Genomic DNA, 25,093 nt, shown 5'->3' with positions numbered 1-25,093 from the left:
TCTAAATTCTATCTAACATTTACATAGGGCTGTGTGACTTACCAATTGCTTTCCGTACAATCAGCCTATGAGAGAAATAGGGTAAGTAGTATTATTCCCACTCAACAAATGATGACACTGACGCACAGGGTAGTGCTGTCACTAGAGCACGATCCATGGCTTGGTTAATGATGGACTCAGGACAGGAAGTGAGGTGTTCTGGGCCTAAGTCCAATCTGTCTACTACACTGCTTCTCAGCTTAAAAACTATCTAAAATTAGTAAACACATGAGTTTATGCCTGGGTTGTCACTGAATGAATAAATGAGTATAAGTATTTTTAACTTACATATTGCAATCACCTATTACTGAGAACTACAAGAAGACAAAACTTGCAATCTAATATATCTTCACTGATATTTGAAAATTCCAAAATAAGTGAGAAACTCTGTACCTTTCAAACCAATTTCAGACAGACTACTTAAGAGTAAATGCTGTTACAATCATATTGGGGAAAATCTTAACTTGTTGAAGGAACCTTCCTCTGAACTTCAGATCTGCTCTACAGGTGACAGTGTTATTGAAGGGTTCTGAAGAACACGAGATAAACCAAGTAAGACAGATACATCAATGCATCTAGAGGTGTGAGGGAGACCAACTAGTGGGCTATTTTAACATATGATTTAGAACTGAAAGAGATCTTAGAAGTCATCTAGTCTAATCCCTTCATTTTATAGAAGGGAAAACTGAAACCTAGCAAAGGCACATGACTTGCTCAAAATCAAACAGGTTCTAACAGAGGGTCTTCAAACTATAAAGTGATGAGGGTCTCGACTAGGCACTGAAAGTGAAAATAGAAAAGAAGACAGAAATTGAAGAGGCATTAGGAGTGAGGAGGGGCAGAGGAATAGAATTGAATGTAATAATTAAGTGGATATAGAGGGAGATGGAGGGTGAAGGCAAAAGTAAGTCAAGTTTTGATCCTGGGTAACAGGGTGAATTAACAGAAAAAGGAAAGTTAAGAAGGAGAATCAGTTTGGGAAGCAAGATGAGGGGTTAGACTTCCAGACATGTTGAGTTACTGTGGAATATTGAAGTTGAAATGCCAAGCAGGCTGTCGGAAATGTAAAACAAGAACTCAGGAGATAAATTAGGGTTGTAGAACAAAAAGTGGGAACTGCAAACATGGATGTGAACACTAAAGCAGGGAATCAGATGAGATCAACCTAAGTAAAAAATATAGTGGAAGAAAATGCAGACAACTAAGAACAATATCCAAAATGGGGGAAGGACTGTGTATATGTGAAAGTCAGAAGAGTGAGTGTATTGTTAACGTATTTTTGCAAAATGGGAAGATCCTTCCCATTCATTAACAGGCCCATGTGACCTGTTTGAGTCACATGGAAGTCAGAGTTACATGACTCTGTGGGAGAAGCTTGCCTAAGGGGTGGAGCAGGAAGGATGGAGCAGAGCTGAGACAGCAGCTGAGACAGCTGGACACAGCAGTTAGAGTTGAGGGAGACAGAGGAAGCAGGCAGCAAGATATAAATGTTCTTTTGTGGGAAGACAGGAGGAAGGCTTGGGGCTGGTGGTGCCCCCTGAATTGTTATTGTGTACAAATTTCTTTGTTCCTATGAGGGATTTAGCTTTCTGATGTTAAGATTAAGCTTTCTGGTGTTTACATAAATATTTTGGCTCTGTCTTCCATGTGGAGAGTCTTTTATATTTTGCAATTCAGAATTATGTCGGCATATTCACAGCCACTACACACACTATTAATATCATATTGGTGCTACAGTGAGTTAGGGACACAGGAATAATTACAGATGTAGAAGTAAATCCAAGGTGGTGTGACATCCTGAAAGCCAAGGGGAGTGTTAATTCCACAGAAAAGTCAAAGAAAATGAATAATACTAATAATAATAATAATAGAACACTGCTCTATTCTGGTGATTAGAAAGGTCTTTATCATAGGATTCAGGATTGAAATGATCACTAAAAGTATAGTTTCATTGGAATAGAGGGAACAGAACCAGATTCCAGAGGGTTAAGAAAAGAGCCCTATTATGCACAGGAAAAATAACAGAAACTTGTGTAGTTAAAAATATTTGAAAGCAAAAACTGAAACTTTTCAACAATTCTAGAAAGGCTTGGTATAGCATGCTACCATTTATTAGTTTTAAAAGACCCAGCTGTGGAAATGAAGAAACTGAGAAACTATTTTAAATCTGTACAATCAGTACTAAACTTCAATGTCCCAATGCATAAAGGCTGGTGATTTGATGTACAGCCTTTTAATTCAACTATGTGCCATAACTTCTAATTTCTGGTAAAGATCCTTGAAATAATTATCTAAAGAAATCTGGAAGATTTCAATGTCTAGTAAAAAGGAATGCAAAGTCTAAATTTTCAGCAAACAATTCTAAATTATTCATATATAACAATAGCAACAGAAAAACTCACATTTAAAAATTTCACACTGTACAAACCCCATACCCTTCAAAACCCCAAAACCTTTCTCATAAGTCAGTATTTACAATAATAGAACCCACAACACATTTGCTAACATGTCTGGCACAGGTGACATTTCAAGCCTTCTCTGTTCTCAACCTCAATATAAATCCTTGCTTCCTCACTTGAACTAACAAAATATTTCATTCCTCACTATAATTTAATAATGAACTTTTCTGTGTAATAATTTGTGTATATATATATTTCTAACTCACACACATGTGTACCCCATGAGAGTAGCAACCACCTCTTTTGTATGTATTCACCCCAGTATGACTTGCCTTGGACATAATGAGTACTCATGATGAAATATTGTCTCCAGGAGACCTTCCCCAACCCCACCAGCTGGAAGTGACTTCTCTCATCTAATCTCACTGTGTGCATTTATATTCTGATAGCACACCTGATCTATTTTGTATGCATATTCTAATTTGGATTCCATTTATCTTAGCTTAGCTACTTATCTGATCTCCTGTATTGGGCCATAAGCTTCATGAGAGAAAGTAAGCTGTTTTACTTGTCTTCCTATTAATCTCAAGTCCCTAACATATACTTTATATGACAATTTCAAGGATCTATTATTTTATTAGTGAAGGTTGATCAAGAAAAAAACAACTTATCCCCTTCTGTATATCAGTAAGATCCTAAGTTGCTATGGCAAACTAATAAATTTAAAAATTCAACCCAGTGACTAACCTTATGATAAACCTCTTTGAACTTAGAAACACTGGTATTCAGAAAACATATGCAAAGAGAATATGTATTGTACATATATGTATATTGTATGTGAATATACATATATACATATATGGATATATAGATATAGATATATAGGTATATATATGTTTTATATATATATATATATATATACACACACATTATGGTGTATATGTGTGTATATGTATGTAGGTATGTATATTTACCATAAAATCTGCTGCAGAACCCAAACCCATATTCAAAAATCTCTGCATTTTAGTAGGATGAACCTATACTGGCATAACCTTTGGGAATTAGTCACCTCCATACCACAATGAACCATCTGAGTAGATCTTTAAAAAGAAAATAGTTCATTTTATCTGCTTAATAAATATTTCCTGCTTCTAATTAACTCCAATAATAGTTTCTTCTCATCATTTCCATCTTTGTTTGGGCAATAAACATAAACATAATAATAAGGCATACAATGAGAATCAAAGAACTGCTACCATTTCCATTGACATTCCATGCCTCACCCAGTCCTCCATGTTCCCTAAGACTGAGGAATTGGTGTAAACATTCAGTTAATATTAGGGTCATGTCCTTTTTAATAACTAAACTTTTTACCAAAGCTACATGGAGTCACATCAAAAACTCAAAGCTACAAATAGCCAAATGAGATTCACATTCTTTTTTTATCTTTGCAAACTCTCTGATGAAAGATATGACATGTAACTAAACTGATTAATGGATGGCAAAGGGAGACAACAAATTCAGTAATCAGTCCCTGAATAAAAGAGTTCTCTAGGCTTGTGCTTTGAGTTATATTCTTTATTCTCCATAAAAGATTGATTCCTCCTTTGAGAAAGTTTTCCAATTCAAAAATGCTAAAACAAAATTGAGAGAAAATTATCAAAAACTTACCAATTTTTGCAATGAGATTGTTTTGAAGGTAGAGAATTTTTAAATCCTTACACCATTTGTCAATATTTTCTAGTTTTTGAATTTCTTGTTGGTGTAAGGAGAGCTCCTCCAACGAAAAAATTTCAGAGTCGTTATGTTCTGCATTTCGCCTAATAAGATCTTCAGTAACTGAAAAACAATTTGTCATTATTATACATATTTCATTTTAAATGATTTACTATTTAGTGAATTATAAAAGGAATTGCTTACTTTTCAGCTAAAAACATCAATTCTTTACCCTTAAGAAATCCTCAAATAGATGAACTGGAAGAGTATTGTAACTGAAGCACATAGCACTAATGTACAGGTGCCTAGCAGTTACTGTTAGATATTGTGTGAAACAGAAAAATTAGGATCTGTAGAGCAAGTGAATATGATGCCATCATCATCAGTCAGTCAATTAGCAAATGCCTACTTACTACATACCAGGCACAACGCCACTTGCTAGGGAAACAAAAAAAAGCAAAAGACAGTCCCTGATTTTGAGGAGCTCACAATCTAATGGGGAAGACAACATTCAAACACCTATTTACAAAAAAGAAATATGAAAGATGAGTTGGAGTTAATCGATAGAGGGAAAGCACCAGTATGATGGGGGTTCAAGAAAGGCGTCTTATAAAAGGTGAGACTTGGAGACTGCGAGGAGGAGGGAGAGAGCTCTGGTCACAGGAGCACAGAGTCAAGAGATGGAGGAGCTTGTAGCAAGAACGCAAGGAGGCCAAAGTGTCTGAAGAGCAGAGTACACATGGTGAGAGGGGAGCAGCTTAGAGAGGGCTTTGAAGAGAGGACAACAAAGAGGGTTAAGAAAAGACCAACAAATGTAGCTATCTATTTGTGAGGCACCAAGTGCTGCAGATACAATGAAAGGCAAAAACTGGACCTGTCCTCAAGAAGTTCGTGCACCAATGGTGGACCCAACAAGAAAACAACCATAGACATACAAGATCTATTCAGAGGAAATGGGAGGCAATCTCAGAGGAAAGACACTAGCAGTGGGGCTGAGATGGGTGAGGTGTTTATTGTACAAAGTGAGAATTGAGATGATTTTTAAAGGAAGCCAGAGAAGAAGTCAGGAGACATTTGTGAGGAGAAAGAGCATTCCAGGCATGGGGGGACAACCAGTGAAAGGCAAGGAGATGGGACATGGAATGTCATGCAAGAAACAGCAAGAAGATGAGTGTCACTGAATAAGAGGAGGGGTGTCAAGTATAAGAAGAAGGGAAAGGTAGGAAGGGGCCAGGTTGTGAAGGAATTTAAATGTCAAACAGGATTTAATATTTGATCCTGGAAGTAATAGGGAGACCACTGGTATTTACTGAGTAGAGGAGTGGCAATGATCAGATCTTTGGGGAACTTACTTTGGGGAAGTTACTTGGGGAGCTGAGCAAAGGATCAACTTAAGTGGGAAGAGATGCCAGGGCAAGAAAATCAGAGAAAGGCAGAGAAAAGTAAACAAGGACAACAGTCCAGGTGTGAGATGATGGGAACATCGGTACAGTAAGTGCAAGTGGGAAGTTGAGGATGACACTTAGCTTGGGAGCTCAAGTGACAAGAAGGATGGCAGTGCTTTCAATGGAAATGGGAAAGTTCAGGAGGAGGAGGGGTAAGGAGGAAAAATAACGAATTGTGCTTTGGACAAAGTTAGTTTTAAATATTTATGGAACATCCAGTTCATGATATTCAGTAGGCAACTGGTGATGCAAAACTGGAGGTCAAGAGAGAGGTTAGAGTTGGATAAATTGATTTGAGAATCATTTGCACAGATGAACATTAAATCCATGGAAGTATTTATCACCAAGAGAGATAGAGTAAAGGGAGAAGAGAAAAGGGACACAGACAGACCTTTAGGAGACATTCACATTTAACAGGCATGTCTTAGATGAAGATCTAGGAGACGAGATTGAGAAGGAAGAGGTCAGACATGTACGAAGAAATCCAAGAGACAGCAGTCATGAAAAACAAAAGATGAGAGTATCCAGGAAAGGAGGACAGTCAACTGTTTCAAAGGCTGCAGAAAGATCAAAAAGGATGGAAGGAGAGCCCTTAGATTTTGCAGTTAAAGGATCATTGTAACCTTGGAAAAAGCATTTCAGCTGAATGATGAGGTCAGGAGCCAAACTGCAGAAAGTTTAGAAGAAAATGAGAAGAGAGGAAATGAAAGCTTTGATTGTAGACAGCTTTCTCAAGGAGTATAGCAACAAAAGGTAGGCAGCATACAGAATGAGAGCTACTACAGATGATCAGATCAAGTAAATGTTTTCTAAGGATGGGGGCAGAAGAGATAGGTGAGAGCATTTGCAGGCCAGAGAGAGGGAGAAAATTAATGAGAACAAGGATAATGGGGACAGGGTGAGCAAGTTGCTACAGAAAGGCTGGATTGAGGTTAAGGATACATGGAGAAGGGATTGACTTGGCAAGAAGGGAAACTTCATGTGAAACAGTGATGTGGGAAGAGAGAGTGTGAAAAGATAGCTAATAATGGAAGAAAGAGAAGAAGAGGTTCTTAGCAAATGGTCTCAATATTTTCAGTTAAGTATTAAGCAAGGTCCTCCATTAAGGTGGTGGTGGAAGCGGGTGCCACTGGAAGCTTGAGGTGGGATGAAAAGTTTTGGAATAACTGCTGTGGTGGGTGGGAAAGGGAATAAATTAGGAAGGTGTTAAAGATTGCCTCACTGCAATGAGGACTCAGTTGAGACTATATAACATAAATTTGAAGTGAATCTAATCAATGTAATTTTGTGAGTTTTCTCCAGCTTTGTTCAATAACATATAAATAGGAGCAAAGATAGAAGATGGTGAGAGTAATCCAAAGATAGGGTTTGGCAAGGCAAGATCAGGAACAGGATAAAAGGACAAGAGACTCCAGGGTAAAAGATAGTATAGAGTTAAACTGGTTCACCAACGGTTCCAAATGGGAAAAAGAAAGTATAGCCAGTACAGGCATGATTGCCTTGGAAAAAACTGATGGCTGGAGAAACCAGACATTACACTGAGAATGATGAACAAGTTCAGTGGTCACAAGGCAGAGGGAGGGAAAGATACAATGATAAAAGATTGTGATCTAAACAATTTTAGAGTTTATATACATGGAAATATACTTCTGGGTAATAGGAAGACCAAGTATATTACCATATCTGTATTTAACTCAGATGGAATAGAAAACTAGACTGTGGTAAATTAGTATAGCAAAGAACTGGGCAGTTAGGGTGTTTGGGGGAATATCATTACATATGCGGAATTCTGCAACAATGAGGGCAGGAATTGGGATGGAGATAAAGAATATGAACTGGCATTATATTCACTGAGGATGGAAGGAGTTTTCTGGGCATTAAGTTAGATAGATAGATAGATAGATAGATAGATAGATAGATAGATAGATAGATAGATAGATAGATAGATAGATAGACAGACAGACAGACAGACAGACAGATAGATAGATAGATAGATAGATAGATAGACAGACAGACAGATAGCTATAGATACAGATATGTATATATACATCTTGATTGGGTGATAAATATGGATTGCATGAACCTCAAAGGAGGAGAGATTACTAAATGATGACAGTGGTTAGAAAGTCTAGAAATGGTGATGGTGATCAAGGAGAGCTATGGGGATTATGCCAGAGTAGTTCAGGAAAAGTATTAGTGTACAGCACTGAGAGTTCCACTGAGATTAAACAAGATAAATTTGTAGCAGACTTCATCTGCGTGCAATTAAATTACTTCCTCCAGCTGCATTTAGCAGCATATGAATGGGAGCAGAGAAGGCAGATGTTTTGAGTAACCAAGTCTGGAAAAGAATAAGTAGTGATAGAACAAGGAGACCAGGGAGCCAAGGGTAAAGAACGAACTAGGAACTAATAGGTAGATTAAGATGATAAATTTTCGTGGAGGGAGCTTCAAAAAGATGCATCATTACTGATGTATGAAACAGTATTGGTGATTCAATAGAATACTATTAAACTGTCATAAGTAACACTCCCAAATGTCAAATGCAAGAAAAACATTAATTGGACTGAGCTGTTGCATGGGTTCTTTACTACTCTCAGTGAGTATATGTGACAGTCATTAAGAACATTAAGAAAATTCTTTATATTGCTGTAAAGGAATTGTCTTCAGTGCCCTAAGTCTTATTAAGCTTCTAATACTTGCCTCAACTTCCAGTAGAATACAGCTTTCATCAATTAAAGAACCTATGAAGATGAGATTGGCCAAACACCACTACTCTAATATATACTACCAGACTGTCACTGATCCAGGAAAACAGAGAAGTGGTTTGGTTTCAGTTGTTTTATTTTTTTTAAAGGACTCAATGAGACTAAAGATAAGGCTTTTCATAGCTAAAGACAAGAATCAGAATATGAATGATATTATTGAAATAAGTCATGATACAATGGAAAGGATAAATGGACAGAAATTAAAGATGCTATATTAACATAGAATAACCATGTTTTCCAGGTTTATAAAGAAAAAAAAGGAGCACATCTCAAATTTAGCAAAATTTTACTTATCACTTTAGAGTCAACGTATCGGGAAGAATGTGGACAAATTGAAAAGGTCCTATCAATAAATAATTAAATCATCTTAAAATGAGATATTTGAGAAACAAATGAAAAGGGTGCTATGGCATAATAGTGGTTTAGAGATAACTTCATATCATTCCTTCGTTATACAAGATAAATAAAAAGGTGCCTTTTCTCTTACTTTTCATTTCTATAAAAAAAATAATATAGAGTTGAAAAAGCAAGACTGTAACAAAAAATGACATGTATGGACTAACCAACAGCCAGATATTTGAATCAAATACTACAAGTCATAAAACTATGATTCTGATTAGACAAATGATATTTTAGGGTTGAGAAACCCTAGAGAAAGGCAATCCAGGGACAATACAGCCAGCTACAATCTTGACTACTCCCCTGACTATAAAAAACACTTCTACCTTTAAGATGGTCTAACACTAGAGATCACTGTTTGCTATGACAACCTAAGGTGCAGCTCCTTGATATATTTAGTTACGATGAAGTAGAGTATGGTTATAAGTGAATAAGGGAGAATGTAAAGGCAAGCATGACAGAGAAGGTAAAGAAAGAGGCAGCAATTTTTTGAGCACATATATGCTCAAAAGGTATAGGCATAGTGTGACTGATGAAAGGCATTTGAGTGAAGGTCCTCAGAACCAATTCTATGTTGAGTGAAACTAGGGAACTTTATAGGTTTTAAATTCTAAAACTAAGCTCACTTCATTACCAAGGTTTTTACTCTTGACCAGAAGATCATCTACCAGGAAATGGCATGTGTCAACATTCACTCTGTATAATTAAGATCATTCTCATAATATCTTTCATCCTAAAAACTCCTTGGGAACACCATCCCAGATCTAAGACCATACTGAGCATCTGATGGAATATGAGGAATAAGATTCTTCTGTAGCCAACTTAGAGCTGACAACATTTTCTTATTAACATGCAATAAACCTCAGGAAAATTCTCAGAAGCAAGCAGACTTCTCAGTCGTAGGAATGAGTCAAGGGTAGTAAAGGCTAAGTCAAGATCTTCCAGGGCTGTTGCCTCTAGAAGTATATTACCATGAGATGGACTCAAAGAATTTGGTGAGAACAGGGCTAACTTGAATAAACTGACAACTGATTAGCTATCAATTTGTGGAATAAGGCTTATCATGAGGTTTCAGGTGAATGCCCTACCAAGTTTATACACAGAAGTAAATGGCTTTATGTAGCAGTAATGGTCAAAGATTTGAGAAAACAAAATCTATGGCAACAGGAACTCCCCCACCTTGACTGCCATCCCACAGAAAAAAAGCACAAACTGCAGATTTCACAAAGACAAAAGGTGTGGCTTTTTTAAATGCTCACTTACACAGCAGGGAAAAGACCACCCAACAACAGTAGTAATACATAATTAAAATAGATTAAAAGAAAATGGAAAATCACAGAGCAAGGTAGAACTGTGAAAATCTGGAATTTCCCAGTGGTTCTGTTCTGAACTATACTATATTAAGCCAGAGCCTTCTGTAGCATACCATTTTACAGCACCTCTGAAAATTGTTTCACAACATAGCTTTTTCTGTAATGGCAAACATTAGTTCTAAAAACAGATTCTGCTAGAAGAAATATGCCTGAATACCTACATGGAATTGGAAAATGATAGTATTTCACAATTTTAATCTGAAGGCATCTTATAATTTTATCCATATAACTTAGAACAGTTAAATTCTTTAACAAAAATCATTTTTGTAAATTATTTTTAATTTAATTTTTTCAATTAAAAATCTTTTATCTCTCCCTTCCACCTCCCACCATTGGAAAAAACAAAACAAAAAAAACCCTTATAACAAATATACAGACCAAGCATAACAAATTTCCTCATCAGATATGTCCAAAAATATGTATGTCTCATACTATATCCTAAATTCATCACCTTTCAGTCAGAAGGGTTTGGAAAGGTATTTGGAACCAAACCCTAAAAGTTACTAAACCATGTCGCTGCTAGGCATATACCCCAGACAGATCACAATAGAGTAAAAGTTCTCATGTACAAAAATAGTTACAGTAGTTCTTTTAGTCAAGGTAAAAACTAAAAACCAAGGGAGCAAATTATAGTATATGACTGTAAAGGAATACTATTATTCAATAAGAAATGATGAAAGGGGTGGTTTCAGAGAACCCTGATAAAACTTGCGTGAACTGAACTTAAACAATAGCAACACCAGAAAGATAAACGACCTTTAAACATTTTCATAAATTATCACACGTTTCCTCCTTCCAGATCTGAACTTTTGAGAAACCATTTAGCCAAATCTCAGAAATGTTAACTTGACCTCACAGGATTATTTAATGCAAAAAATAGAAAGGATCAAAGCAAAACAGAATGTTGAAAAGGTTTCACAAAAATTACTGAATTTCACTTTTTTTTTATTTAAAACATCAAAGCCCCAGGACACATATGGATCCAGTAAAGTCATTGAAGATTTGCCCTGTCATAATCCTCCTTATTTTCATGGATTTAATTAAATAAAAGGACAGGGATATTAGGGGTATTTTCCCCAAATATTTACCCCTTTCAGCAGAGAGTCCTATCGAGAAATCCAATTCAACCTTATCAAAAGAGACTTATTTTCAAATTATTATTTCAGTCCTTCAAAGGGATTGAGGCCACTGACATGTGAGGGCATAAAAGATGAAAAAAATGGGGAAAATGAAAAAGGAAAAGGAGAGTTTTTCAGTTTCTGCTCTTTGATGTTGGCTGGACTCTACCTGCATTTTGTCTTAGCATATTTCAGAAGTGTTTCTATCCCTGGGCCAAAGACCTGGTGGCTTCTAAGTGGGGGTTAGTGTTCACTCCTTATTCTCTACATTTAATGGCAGATAGAAAATAAAAAGGCAATTAATTCTAAGCACCATAAACAGCTATCCCCAGTGAGTGCTTCTTCTAAAAGAGCCAAAGGGAATAAAACAGGAATTCTGTGAATGTTACAGAGAGAGAAGAATGTGAAAGCTTTGAGGATGTTCAGTTTTTTATGCTTACATACACTTTCTTTATGTGGGTACTGGAACAAGCAGACTGTCTCAGACTTATCTACTGTACATACAGCTAATCCCTCTTTCAGCATCACTAGTGAATGAGATATCCTAAATGACTAAGTTGTGCACGTAACTGAGGCATAATGCTTTAACAACCAATACTTTTTATTATAAGAATGTTATCATCTTTCTAAAATGTGACCCATACTTTCTGGCTTTCTTAAACATCTTATATTGAAGCAAATTTAAATTTTTCTTCTGGGAATAATATAGTATTGACTCCAGGGGCTAGTATAGCACTTTGGTCTATTTCTTCCTCTATTAAGAATCCTGGACTACTTTGTGTTTTGAGTCTTTATGTCTTCAATTTTTTTTTCTTGTTTACTCATTTCAAACTGTCATATATGACCACTGGCAAATTTGGATCATTACAATTCTAAGAAACACTTATTTGACATTATTAATTTAAGCAGAATATTTTCTGCCTTATATACATAATAGCTGCCTAGCCATGAACATATAACTCAGCCTCTGAATGTCTCCTGGTAACTTTAAAATTAATAGTTACTGCTGAATTACTAATCTGCCTCTGACAAGGCATTTCCACATTTAGTGTCTCCCATGCTAATGAAATCACTGGACTGAAACAACTGTTTTTTTTAGTTCTGGACTAAAAAAAAAAATTGAAAATGCCAAAGTCCTTTACCAGTATTAATTTGTTTTGTTATAATACTTTTAAAAAGTGTATCTTACAGATGCATCTTACAGATAAACGAGAGTATCATGGTCCCATGATTTGGCAACACGTGCAGACAAATATAACCAAAATAGGAATTTTAAAAAGCCATAAAATCTGTTTCAGAATAATGTAGGACAACTTATTGAAAATAAATTAAAGAATTTTTTAGAGAAATGTAATCTTTGTTCTTGTTTGCACTTTGAAGTGCAATACATAGTAGAGTCTATCAGTTCTAGTGAGCAAAAGCGGGAGGGGAAGGCAGGAATCATGGTAGGTCTGCATTACATAATAATGTATCTGAAGCAAAAGTCTCTTGTTCTTTTGAAACAGGGCCAATTGCTAGTCCTAGAAATCAAAGGTCAACTGCAACAATATCCTCAATTTTTTGAGCTTTTGGTTTGGAAAAACTACTGAACTTATCCTAGATCCACTGTACCAATAAGTATTTTGATACTATCAAAAGAAGAAAATTTTGTTGTTCTTACATTGCTAATAATAATAACTTATTTCTGTAGCACTTTAAGGTTTGTAAGGTGAATAACCCTGTGAAATAAATGATGCAGATATTAGTATTCCCATTTTATAGATGAAAAGACTGGGATTGAAGGAGGTATACAACTAATAAGTTTAGGATCCAAGATTTGAACACAGGTCATTGGATTATACAGGATTTAAAGCTAGAGAGGGGACCTGGAAGTAACTTTAATCCAACACCATTCTTTTTACAGGTTAAGAAAAAAGAAAGCCCAGAGAGAATAAATGTCACATATAGTTAAGGATCAAAGACAGGACCCATACCATGGTCACCTGACTCCAAATCCAGCTTTCTTTCCATTACTCCACTCTCTAACCTCCCAGTTCCTCAACTTATTCATTTCTTACGTCCTCCCCCTCTACCCCACAGGCAAAGAGGGTCATACCCTTCATCTGGCCATCACTCACAAATGCACCATGTTTATGAACTCTGAAATTCCCTCATCATTCCCTCTCCCTCTCCCTTTCAATACTAAATTTTGCTCTTTATCTACACTATGACCACCAGCCCTTCAATTCTCTCCCTGGGCATCACCCCGAGCTAGCCATTCTCTCCTCCTCTCCCCATCTCTACCCTTTAATGAACTAGTTCAAGTCTACATTATTTTCTTCTAAAGTCACTGCCCCTTTATCATTCCTGATTGCCCCTAGTCAAGCTTTAGCCTTGAATCGGTTCCCCCAACTCCCACCATCTACTTTCTTCACTCCTATCCTCAGTCTCCTTTGCTGGATTTTTATTGCAAGTACATTTACTAAATCTGGTATCCCACAGGGTCTTTCCTATCCCCTCTTCTATCCCCTCTCTATACAATTTCATTTGTTGATCTCAGCAGCTCCCCTGGGCTTAAATTATTATGTTATGCTGATGATTTTCAAATTTACTTGTCCAGTCCTAACCTCTCTGCTTACCTCCAATCTCACATCTTCAACTGCCTGTTAAGACATTTCAAAATAGACTTTGTAAACTCTACATGTTCCAAACTTCCCATTACTATAGAGGATAACACCATCCTCCCAGTCTCCAGGTTTATAATCTAGGTGCCATCTTTAACTCCTCACTCTCATCTCCCTAATCTCATTTGTTGACAAAGCCTGTTGGTTTCCCCTTTGCAACATCTCTAGCATATGCCCTCTTCTCTCCTCTGACACTGCACCCAGGTGCAGATCCTCATCTCCTCATGGCTGGACTATTTCAAACGCCTGATTGTTGGTGTCCCTGACATAAGTCTCTCCTCATGCAAGTCCATCCTCCATTCAGATGCCAAAGTGATTTTCCCAAAATGCAAGTCAAACCATGTTACCTCACTCCCCCTCCAGGATCAAATATAAAATTTTCTCTTTGAAGCTCAAAGCCCTTCATAGCCTAGTACCCCCTCCTATTAACTTTCCAGTCTTCTTACACCTTATTTGTCCCACTGGCAATGGCTTCACTGTGGCTCCAAGAGTAAGACACTCCATCTCTGGATGCCAGGCATTTTTATAGGCTGTCCCCCTTGCTTGGAATGCTCTTCGACCTCTTTTCTGCCTCCTGGTTTCCCTGATTTTCTTCAAGTCCCAGCTAAAATCCTACTTTTTACAGGAAGACTTCCCCAATTCCTCTTAATTCCGGTGTATTGCCTCTCTGTGTGGATTATTTCCTATTTATCCTGTGTATATCTTGTTGGCCCATATTTATTTCCTTGCTGTCTCCCTCATTAGGCTGTGAAATCCTTGAGGGCAAGAGATTATTTTTTTGCCTTTGTATTCCCCAGAGCCTAAACGGTGCCTTACACATAGTAGGTGCTTATAGACTGACTACTTTATACTAGTTAATAGGAATCACTTCTAAGTTGGAATAGATCTCAAAATTTATATGTACTACATGAATATTTAATAACAAGAATCTATCAAGTCAAAAACTTCAAGCTGCACTAAGACTGTATTATCTTAGGAAGTTGCATAGTAGAATGGATAAATGGCCAGCCTTACAAAGACGTGCTGGGTTCACGTTCCCCCTCTAAAACATACTGGCTGTGTGACCCTAGACAAAGATATCCAACTTCCCCAGTATCAAGTAATTCTCTAAAACTCTAAGTGAAAATAGACAAGTAGGGGATCTGCACTGGAAGTGGGAGCTTCCATACCAGGAAATCCCCACCCTGGTGAAATCACTGGTCTAGCTAGATTAAAATAAATATATAATTTTATCTGATCCCCAGACTCAACACTGCCAGGGCTGCAAGGAATGCATCTTCATTTTACATAGAAAACTGCGGCCCAGGGAAATGAAAGGGTTTTCTTCGATTCACATATTAATCAACAAGTATTGCTAAATGGCCTGCTATGTTCCAGGTTCCTGAGGATCTTGAGTCCTGGGCTTGTTCAGGCCCATCAGGCTTTCTGGTTCTTTACGTACATGCATGGATCTAAGATACCAAAGGCCTCCCGGATGCCTCCCCAAAAGAGGCAGATAACAAGCCCTTCCCACCAGCCCATGCTAAAATGTCCTAAGTCAGGGCCTGCCATAAAGTTATCAGAGCAGATCCCCCATGCTGGTGAACTTTCTATGATTCCTGAACTCTCTGAAGGCCATCTGTCCCCAAACTCTCAACTTGTGACCAACCCTGTTACTCTTTCTTTCGCACATACTCTTGTCTTTATCCTACGTTTCATGTCATAATGCTATAACCTGTTTTACAACCACCATGTGCTTTTCCATTGCCCTTCTAGACCCCTGATATTTTGCTTTGATTTTTCTCAGTTCATGGAATTTTCTGACACAGTTATACAGCATCATCAGGAGAATATTGGTTTGCCTCTCACATTGATTTCTTAAAATTAGTACAGAGCACAAAGTGTTTTCTTTTGCTGAAAACCTCACTGCATTTATCTAAAGTAGCTTCATTAGACAACTAGGTAATTATAAAACAGAACAGAGATTTTCCAGTTTTGAGCCTATTTTAAAATTAAAAGGTATCTTCAGCATTTGTGTAAAGTTACACAGTAAAAACAAAGGCAAACAAGATTACATAAAGCTGTAGGAGTAATTTTTGTGAGCCAGAAAATATTTTTAAAAGACCCTAATTTGAATACTAATCCAAAATATGGAGTGAAGTTTATCTGATTAATAATTTTCTTTAGGTAATACTTTTGTTTATATACTAAACAGATTATCTAAATATACAAGATTACCCAAAGGTCTCACAGAGAACTTAAAAGCTTTTAAAGCATAAAGCTACATTAAGATTTCTGGTATACCCCACATGAAAATGTATCTTTTTTTATAAACTTACTATCTGTTAATAATAATTCTCATATGGCAGTTACTAAAATTGAGGGAAACAATCATTATGCAGTCGGAGCCCACCTGCATCACCAACTACTGATCATGCCACTGTTAGGCAGGAAAGCCCTTCGATTCCCCAGAATGCCAGTGCCCCCTTCCTATGCCATCATCCAGAGAAGCAACCACTCAGGGAAATTCAAGCTAGCAACCACTTCTGCAGGTGCTGAAGCCCCCACTTCCCTGGCCACCATGGATAGGCACAAAAATAAAAGTTCTCAGCAGCACAGTCCTTGGTGCTGTCAAATGATTTGAAATCAGAAACAAGTATTTTATCCATGGAAACACTAAAGCTGCATTACCATTCGCTATTCCCTCAGGACCATGGGATCTTTCCATTTGAAATCTTCTGTATGAGTTGTCTTCCTCATTAGAATGAGAGCTCCTTGAGATCAAAGATTGTCTTTTGCTTTTCTATGTGTAGTCAGCCCCACAGCTTAGTAGGCATTCCATTTCATTCATTCATTTATAAGCATGAGATGAAGTGTTACATGGGGGAAGTGATCCTCATGATCTTATGTGTAAGATGGGCTGAAAAGGACTCACATGACTCTTCCTTCTATTTCTGCTAAGAACCAGAAAAATGAAGACACCTGAGATCTGGTCCTGCTTTGCCACTTAGCGACCACAGAAAGTCTTTTTGCCTTTCATGGCCTCAGTTTGAGAGAAGTTAAGTAACTTTATGAGCTAGAGCTATAAGGCAACTCAGAGTTCATCTAGTACAAGTAGATGGGAAAGGAAACAGAGGCCAAAGGTCACACAAGTAGCAAGTATTGGAAGTGGGATATGAACTCATTCCCTAAAGTCACTTCCTGCTCTAGAATTCCAGGACTCTTGATTCTCTGATCAACTACTCCCTTCCCAGCTGTGTGTAATAGCCTTATAAAACAAACAACATTTTCATTTTATGAGACTAAAACTAAGTAAATCAGTGAATTGAAATAAACAAATTAAAAACGAATATGTGAAAGTGAAAGAGAGCACAAGAATTAGTTCTTCACCAAGTTTCTACCACTATGGGCTGGTCAATACTGACAGCATTCAAACAGTAACTCTACCCGTCCCTCTCTCTGCTGCCTTCCCTGAAACCCAAAATTCAAAATTCCCTACATCTTTTCCTGGGAAATAAAGTAGGAGAGCAACAAGAAAATTTGTAAGGAGAGACTAAAGGAGCTCTGTTATAAAGAGTGTAGGGATAAGAACTGGAACAGGGACTGGTGAGGGAGGAGAGAGGCTGGGATGAAGCTAAGGACAGAAAGACCTAGGAGAGAAGCAAAACAGGATGAGGCTGTCAGGATGACAAGGAGAGATCTAGAGACATGATCATTGGTAGGTAGACTAGCAGGTATCTGCGGTAAGAACAGAGAACAAAGAAAATGGTCCTGGAGAGAGAGGTAAAGAGAGAAGAGACAGGATAGGGATAAAGTAAGAGAAGTTTGGCAGGGAGAGAATGGCCTGTATTATTAACCCTAATGAGAGGCTAGAACGGGAAAGAATGGAAATGACTTCCTACTACTCTAAGCAGATCTTGCATTTAAATCTTCTGAAGGCCATTCTTGGGATCTTCCAGGCAGGCACTGAATATGAAAGTACCTGGTATGAGAAACCCACAAAATGGGCATAACCTTGTTCAAAAGTAAGAAAGATGTTCTGCTAATAATCAAGCATATGGAATACAAGGGGAAATTATTGGCTAAATATTCATCTTCAGAAATGATTCCTATGTAATAAAAGTACAATACTTAATAACGCAAAAAACATAAGATGTACTTTTATTCCTGAAAGGAGGATGACAACAAATTAACTCTCCTAGGTCAAATTGGCATACCTAAGACAAAGTCGTGCAGATTTCTAAATCCCATCAGAGAAAAAGGAACTGAACTGTTGGCCATCTGGGCCAATCCAAAGGGTAACTTTCTAGCCACCTGTTCTCCTCGCTGCTCCTTTATCCACATGAGGAAAGAATCATGGATTTAAGAGGCGGATGATACCTTAGAATCCATCAAATGTAACCCCTCATTTTATAAATGAAGAAATTGGGGCATAGGAAGAATAAGTGACTTGCCCTTGATCACCCTACTTGTAAGCATCTATGCTGGGATTTCAATTTGGCTCTAAGTTCTATGACCACTTACTATGCCATACCACCTCTGAAAGTGCCAAGAAAAAGAGTATGGATAGGGAAAAGTCAAGAAGCTATAGCTCTTCTGTGGCCAACCAGAAGAGGAGAACAAGATCGATGTGAAAGACCCCAAAAGGACTATCTGAAGTCCCCCATCCCACTTTACCACTGCTGGTTATCATATTCTCCTAGTCATGTGCTCTTGTGCTAGGATCAAACCCAACCTGCTCAGCCTCTCCACCAAAAGTGAGACAACATCTTATCTGCATCCAAAACTCTGATGGCAAGAATCAATTTTGAATGCAGAGGGTTCAACCCTGCTCACAACAGAACACTGACTCCTCAGTTCAGTCTCCAAGTTTCACTGAGGCATAGAGTTTTTGAATCAAGGTGGACCCACCTTAAGCATAAAAGAAAACTCAATCTGTAAGCCAAGAGGGACCAATTCCAAACCAACTACTAGAGCCAAGTGAAGAAAAGGATGCCCTCCCTTATTCAACTCACTAGAAGGTATCCATGCTGACACTGCCAAAGGCAGAAGACATGAGGAGGCCTTGTAACAGAAAGGGAAAGGGCAACTGGGCCAAGAGATAAAGGGGAAAAGCTAGGGTAGAACTGAACAGTAAGAGACTAGAGAAAAATGAGCTGGGAACGAGAAAGAAAAGAAAGGTTTAACAGTGCTAGAGGAAAACAGAAAGGAGCTGAGTTGAACAGAAAAATAACATAAAGAGGGGAAAATAAGAGACATCCAGATAGTGGAAATCATCCAATGAATAGGGAGTCATGAGGCCCAAGTATTCAATTTAATAGCCATGTGACCTTGGATGAGTCATTTCTATTCATTTAAGGTACAAGGAGCGTTTATTAACCACCACTCTGTATCCAGGATTCAATCAAAACTAGAATTTTAATTGCAGCAGTGCTCTGATCTGAAATTGTATTTGCAGTAGCATTGTGTCCAGAACAAGGAAGGTTATGGTTCCACTGTAGTATGCCTCAGGGAACCATGTTTTTATGAGAGAAATGTGTCTTGAGAAAGGCAATCAGGACAGTGAAGGATATCAGAAGGATATCAGAATCCATACCATAAGAAGAATAAAGGGAAGAACTGGATGTGCTAACCAAAAGAAAACTTAAAAGGACATTTTTAAAGTAGGTGAAGGGCTGTTTGGCCCTGACACAACTAGGAGAAATGGATGAAAGTTGGAAAAAAGACCTATTTTGCCTCAATATAATTTAACAGAGCTATAAGAAGTGAAACGGTTGCTCATACAGCACTGAGTTTCCCAAGACTAGGGTTATTTAAGTAGAGGTTGAGAGACCTTGCCAGGAATACTGTGAAGGGATTCCTGCTCAGGGCTGATGCTTCTCCTAGCTCTGATTATTCAGTGATTCTGTGACTTAGAAGATGTGTTAACCTCTTAGCCACAGGTCCTTTTTTCTACTAAATAGTGATAATACTGCTCATATTACCTGTGTAAGCATGTTGTAAGGCTCAAAAAAGATAACACAAGCAAGGTAAGGACTATCTATAAAAATGTGATTTTGAAGGGTTGTATCCATTAGCATCATGATTGAAAACAATAAAAGAAATGTACTGGCATGTTCTTCAAATCTGCAAATGCTACATAGTCAGAAAGGACAGCTGATGACACACTGGATGATAGTGAGCACGCAAAAAGATTCTGACAGAAGATAGATGACTGGTCAAATTGATTTTTGACCAGGCCTGGTGACATAGGGCTGCATTTCCTTCTCCTGGGGGAGGTTGAGGCTGGTGAATTGAGACTGGGGGTTCTGAGATGCAGTAAGGTTAAAAATCCAGACTACCTAGCAATCCTTAGGGAGAAGAGGGCTACCTGAGGGGCAAACTGGTCCAGGTCAGAAAAATGGAGCAGGTTAAAGCTTTCATACCATTCAGCAATGGATTAGGTCACAAGTGACTGTATTTCCAGCCCTATAAGATAATCAGTTCACAAGCATTTATTACTAAATGCCTTTTAGGTGCCATGCACTCCTGGAGATAGAAAGAAAGGCAAAAAATAGTCCATGCTCTTGAGGAGCACACAGTCTAAAGGAGAAGGCTATGTATAAAGAGGGTACCAACACCAGTCATCCTGACCTATATGTTGTCACTGGACTCCTGAGGATTCTGGAGGAGAGAGGGAAGCTGATGATAGGCAAAAGCACAGCCCTGTCTTACTTAAATCCAACTCACTTTCAAGTCAAGACGACTGCCTGATGTCTTGGTTCCTCAAGAACAAAGGACTTTTGTACACAACAATGTACAAACAAAATATATGCAGGATAAACTGGAGATAATCAGAAAGGGAAGGCACTAACATTAAGTGGACAAGGAAGGCTTCTTTAAAAAGGCAGAATTTTAGCTAGGACTTAAAGGAAGCCAGCCAAGCTAGGGGAGATGAACAGAAGGGAATTCCAGGCATGTGGAGCAGTTAGTGAAAATTCAGTCCAGAGATGGGGTCTCAGTTTCTCCCTCTGTAAAACGTAGACGATGGCCTACATGGTATCTAAAATGGATTCTATTTGGTTCTGTCCAATGCTTCATGACCCTTTGGGGGTTTTCTTGGCAGAGATTCTAGAGTGGTTTCCCATTTCCTTCTGTAGCTCGTTTTACATAGGAGGAAACTGAGGCAAAGACAGTAAAATGACATGCCCAAGGTCACAGAGCTAGAAGTATCTGAAGCTGCATTTGAACTCAGGAAGAGTCTTCCTGACTCTATCCACTGTGCCATAAGGTCCTAATAAAATAAGGAACCAAAAGAAATAATCAAACCTAGTTTGGTTTCCTGCGACCAAGCAAAATAATTCTAACCCATACACCATCCCTTCATAACTTGAAGACACTTATCACAGTCAAAGGGAAGGGGGAGGGGAGGGGAGGGGAGGGCGCGAGGGGAAGGGAGGGGAGGGGAAGACGGGAGGGAAGGGGAGGGGGAGGGGAGGGGGAGGGGAGGGGGAGGGGAGGGGGAGGGGAGGACGAGAGTGGAGAGGAGGGGGAGGGGAGGATGAGAGGGGAGGGGAGGGGAGGGGAGGGGGAGGGGAGGACGAGAGTGGAGAGGAGGGGGAGGGGAGGATGAGAGGGGAGGGGAGGGGGGCAGGGGACGGTAGGGGGGGCCTTAACTCCTTCCTGGTCCCGCCCCTAAGGCGCTGTCCCCTCCCTAATAAGGAGCCGGAGGGAGGGAGTGGGGGTCCCAGGCCTTGGGCCCCCAAAGCCGGGGTCTAACGGGAAGGAAAGGAGCGTGGGAAGCGCTTACTGCGGCCCATGGTTCTGCTCCCGCTCCGCCACCGGGAGGCTTCTCTTGGCCTACAGAAACGTTACCATGGAAACACCAAACTATGGTGGCCGCGCGGGACCCACCTTCTCAGAACGCGAAGGGCTGAGCGGGGGCGGAGCCAGGTAGCTGGAAGTGAAGTTGTAGGTGAGTTTATTGAGTGTTGTGGAAGGAGATCTAGTACAAGAGTTCTTACATGGGCTTTTTTTTTTAATGTTTTGAAAACTAATTGTTTTCCTTTGTAATCCTAGATAGTGTATTTATTCATTTTAAAAGGTGGGGTGCACAGACTTCAGCAGCCTACCACAGCAGTCTCGGACCCAGGGTAAGACCAGCTCCAGCCGACCTTACTTTGCACACAAGGTTGTCTCCTGCCGCATCGCACAGGTAGCGTTAGAGCCTCCTGGCTCTTTCCTCTGCACCAGGGAAGCTCCCCAAACTAAAGGGCACTTGTGCCCCTTTTCCAATCATCTTACATCCTCCTTCCCACCCCAAAGTGCTGCAGCTTTTCAGACTTCCCAAAGCTGCTTTCTTTTGTGTAAAAGAGTTCCCAGCTAAGTTAAGGAGGCAGGTGAAACCAACTTCTGTAAATAATAAGATGTAGGGCAAGTGAGACAGCATTAATGTCACCATTTTACAGAAGAATAAATGTAAGGAGTGCCCCTGTTCAGTGGCTATTTAGAGGTAGGTAAGGACTAGAAGAGCCCTTGGAAATTAAGTCCTGCTCCCTCATTTTATAGTGGAGGGAACTAAGGTCCAAAAAAGGGAAGTGATTTCCCCCAAGGTTTCACTGGCAAAAAAAGTCTCAAAGCCAGGATTTTAACGCATACTTCTCAAACCTAACCCTTTCCCTCAAAGCTTGAAGTTGTGAAGTTTTGCTGTCTGTGCTTCGTTTTGGAAGAGGATTATATCACTGGTGTGATGTCTGGAATTGTGTGTGAACTGGATTGAAGTGAGAGAGTTGTACTCAGCCTCTCTCTTCCAAAGTCATCGAAGTTCAGTGGCAAGACACTTCAAGATGACAGGTGATAGCCCAGGATGCAGTAGATAACCTTGACTCCAAGCACTCCACAACATCTCCACAGTCACCCTCATGGCCATTGGAACAAATTGTTCCCATCCGCCCATTCCACCAGGGGAAGTCTTTACAGGCTTGGGGTAGATAGACCCCTAACTCACTCATGGTTTTGAGGTCTGTCAGCTACCCTGCACCTGATGTAGGCCATCTGCTGAAACTTGCCGGGATGTGGACGCTAAACATGCTACAGCTTCTTGGAGCTACAGGTGAAAGTTGGGTGACTGGTAGACTCTAAAGGTGTATGAGCAGCCCTGAAAAGGGCTTGGCAAGCCTTCGTATCAGAGGTGCTAGTCCTCGCTGAACACATTATACACAATTATTAAGTACATATTTTGTATAAGATACAGGGTATACAATCATGAATAAATGACGTAGTCCATACTCTTCAGGGTTTTTATAATCTGATAGGAACATATGTAAAATATTATACACGGTAGAATGTGATTAGGACAAAGGAGAGATGAAGCATAATGGGAGTTCCAATTCTCTGCTCTGATCTACATAAAAATGTGGGGAGAGTGAATTTCAGAAATCACTGTGAAGGTTTAAAGCCCCTCCACTTCATTTATACTATCTGATGAGTTTCCTTAGCCTTCTTGTGACCTGCTAGATTCACATTTCCCCAACTTTGAATCATTGATAAGCTATCTATTGTCAGCAGGAAATCAAGAAGTCACCAGACTTATGTGAAAACCAGGTTTATTACAAGAGAAATGAACATGTATGTGGTACGCCTAGTCTTTACAAAAGTTTACAGTTGTATAGCAGGACAAAGGGACGAGGGGATACCAGAAAGGGGTGTGACATGTGAAAGGGAACTGTGCATCAAAGGTGGGGAAAAAAGACAAGACCACTCCCCATGGGGAGGAGCAAGGTGGTTGCAAAAGTGTCATCCTAGACTATGAAGATAGGAGGGTCTGCTTACTTGCAAAGGACCCCAGCTGCACAAGCATTATCCCAGCCTTGGTGCCTGAGTCCAGTCTGGGATGCAACAACAAATTATATCACCTCAGAGGGAGCTTTGTCCTTGACATATTCAGGGTTTCCTTCATGCCAGCGTTTCTGGAAAATATGGCAACTCAAAAAGACAAGTTCAGGGGACCCCCTAACAGCCATTAACACACTTCTTAACATTACAACTCCTAGAAGTTTTCTCCTAACAACCCCACCTGTTATCCAGCCCAGAGGAAAGAACAATGGATTTGGAAAAAATTTGCTTTTCTGTTCACCTGATTTTACAAATGAGGAAGCTGAGACCTTAAAGGGGAATTACTTGGCCAAAATCACAAAGCTTACAATCCATGGAGGGCAGATTCAAACCCAGGTCCATTACCCTTGCCATGCTACCTCTCCCAGACCCAAACCATGACAAAAGACAATAAATCAATATGAGTGGAAATATTAGGATAGAATGCACTTCACGTTGGAATCAGTTTTGAGGATCCCCACAATGAAGACTTAATTAAATATATTTCCTTGCGCTCTTGTTTTGGCTGCTCAGCATCTTTCCTTGTCTCTCAACTGCCCTCTAATGGCTATTAGCAGTACTACCCCCACCTGGACCACACCCTTGGTGTGCTGGAAGCACCTTAACACAAGCAATTGTACCAAAATTTTCTGTTTGATTGATTATTCATTCAGTCAGTAAGATCTTCAGAACAGCCTCTCGGTGTCCGTTCACCAGCAGCTAAATCTTGTCTGTTCTGCCTCTGTAATATCTGTGGCTTTCCTCCACTCACGTGGAACCTCTCTACCCCACTAATGTAAAAGCCTCTTAATTGGTCTCCGAGCTTCCGATCTCACCCTTTCCAATTCATCCTCCACATAGCAGACAAGACAATCTTCCTAAGGCAATGAAGCTGTTTCCCCCATGACGACCTCTTTCCTGCACAAAAGAAATAAAAAGCATGGTTCTTCCCTTCAATTACCTTAAATATTAATCCTTTACATTTGTATAGTGCTTTTTACATGTCTTGTTTAAGCCTTGAACAACCCAGTGAGATATTATTATCCATCCTTATTTTACAGGTCAGAAAATAGAGACCATGCTTATAGAATGAGCTTAAAGGGATCTCAGAGTTTGCCTAGCTAGCTATGATTTGAGTAGAGAAATTGAATCTGAGGCTCAAAACTTCAATTCAGTAAACATTTATTAACCACTTTCTGTATGCAAGGAAGTATGCTGGGCACAAGGATAAAAATGAGACAAGCCCCTGCCTTCAACGAGTTTCTATTCTACTGGAGATACAAAATGCACACAAAGAAATATGAGATGATTTGAGGAGAAATGGAGACCACCTTAGATGGAA

The 25,093-nt window shown here is 39.2% G+C and overlaps 1 protein-coding gene across 2 annotated transcripts in view; it reads right to left on the bottom strand.

Moving 5' to 3' along the window:
• DNAAF11 (dynein axonemal assembly factor 11) overlaps positions 1-21,782 on the bottom strand; it is a 104,006-nt gene extending 82,224 nt beyond the window's left edge. For both annotated transcript variants that reach the window (XM_072603043.1, XM_072603041.1), the window contains exons 1-2: positions 21,689-21,782; positions 4,110-4,277 (exon numbers count right to left, since the gene is read on the bottom strand). In XM_072603043.1, coding sequence (XP_072459144.1) covers positions 4,110-4,277; positions 21,689-21,698 — 178 coding nt within the window. In that variant the 5' untranslated portion in view covers positions 21,699-21,782. The remainder of the gene's footprint in view (positions 1-4,109; positions 4,278-21,688) is intronic.
• Between the last annotated feature and the right edge of the window lie 3,311 nt (positions 21,783-25,093).

Source organism: Notamacropus eugenii, chromosome 4 (genome assembly GCF_028372415.1).
Source record: "Notamacropus eugenii isolate mMacEug1 chromosome 4, mMacEug1.pri_v2, whole genome shotgun sequence".
Lineage (NCBI taxonomy): Eukaryota > Metazoa > Chordata > Mammalia > Diprotodontia > Macropodidae > Notamacropus > Notamacropus eugenii.
The sequence above is the reverse complement of the archived record's forward strand: the minus strand, read 5'-3'. Positions and strand labels throughout refer to the sequence as shown.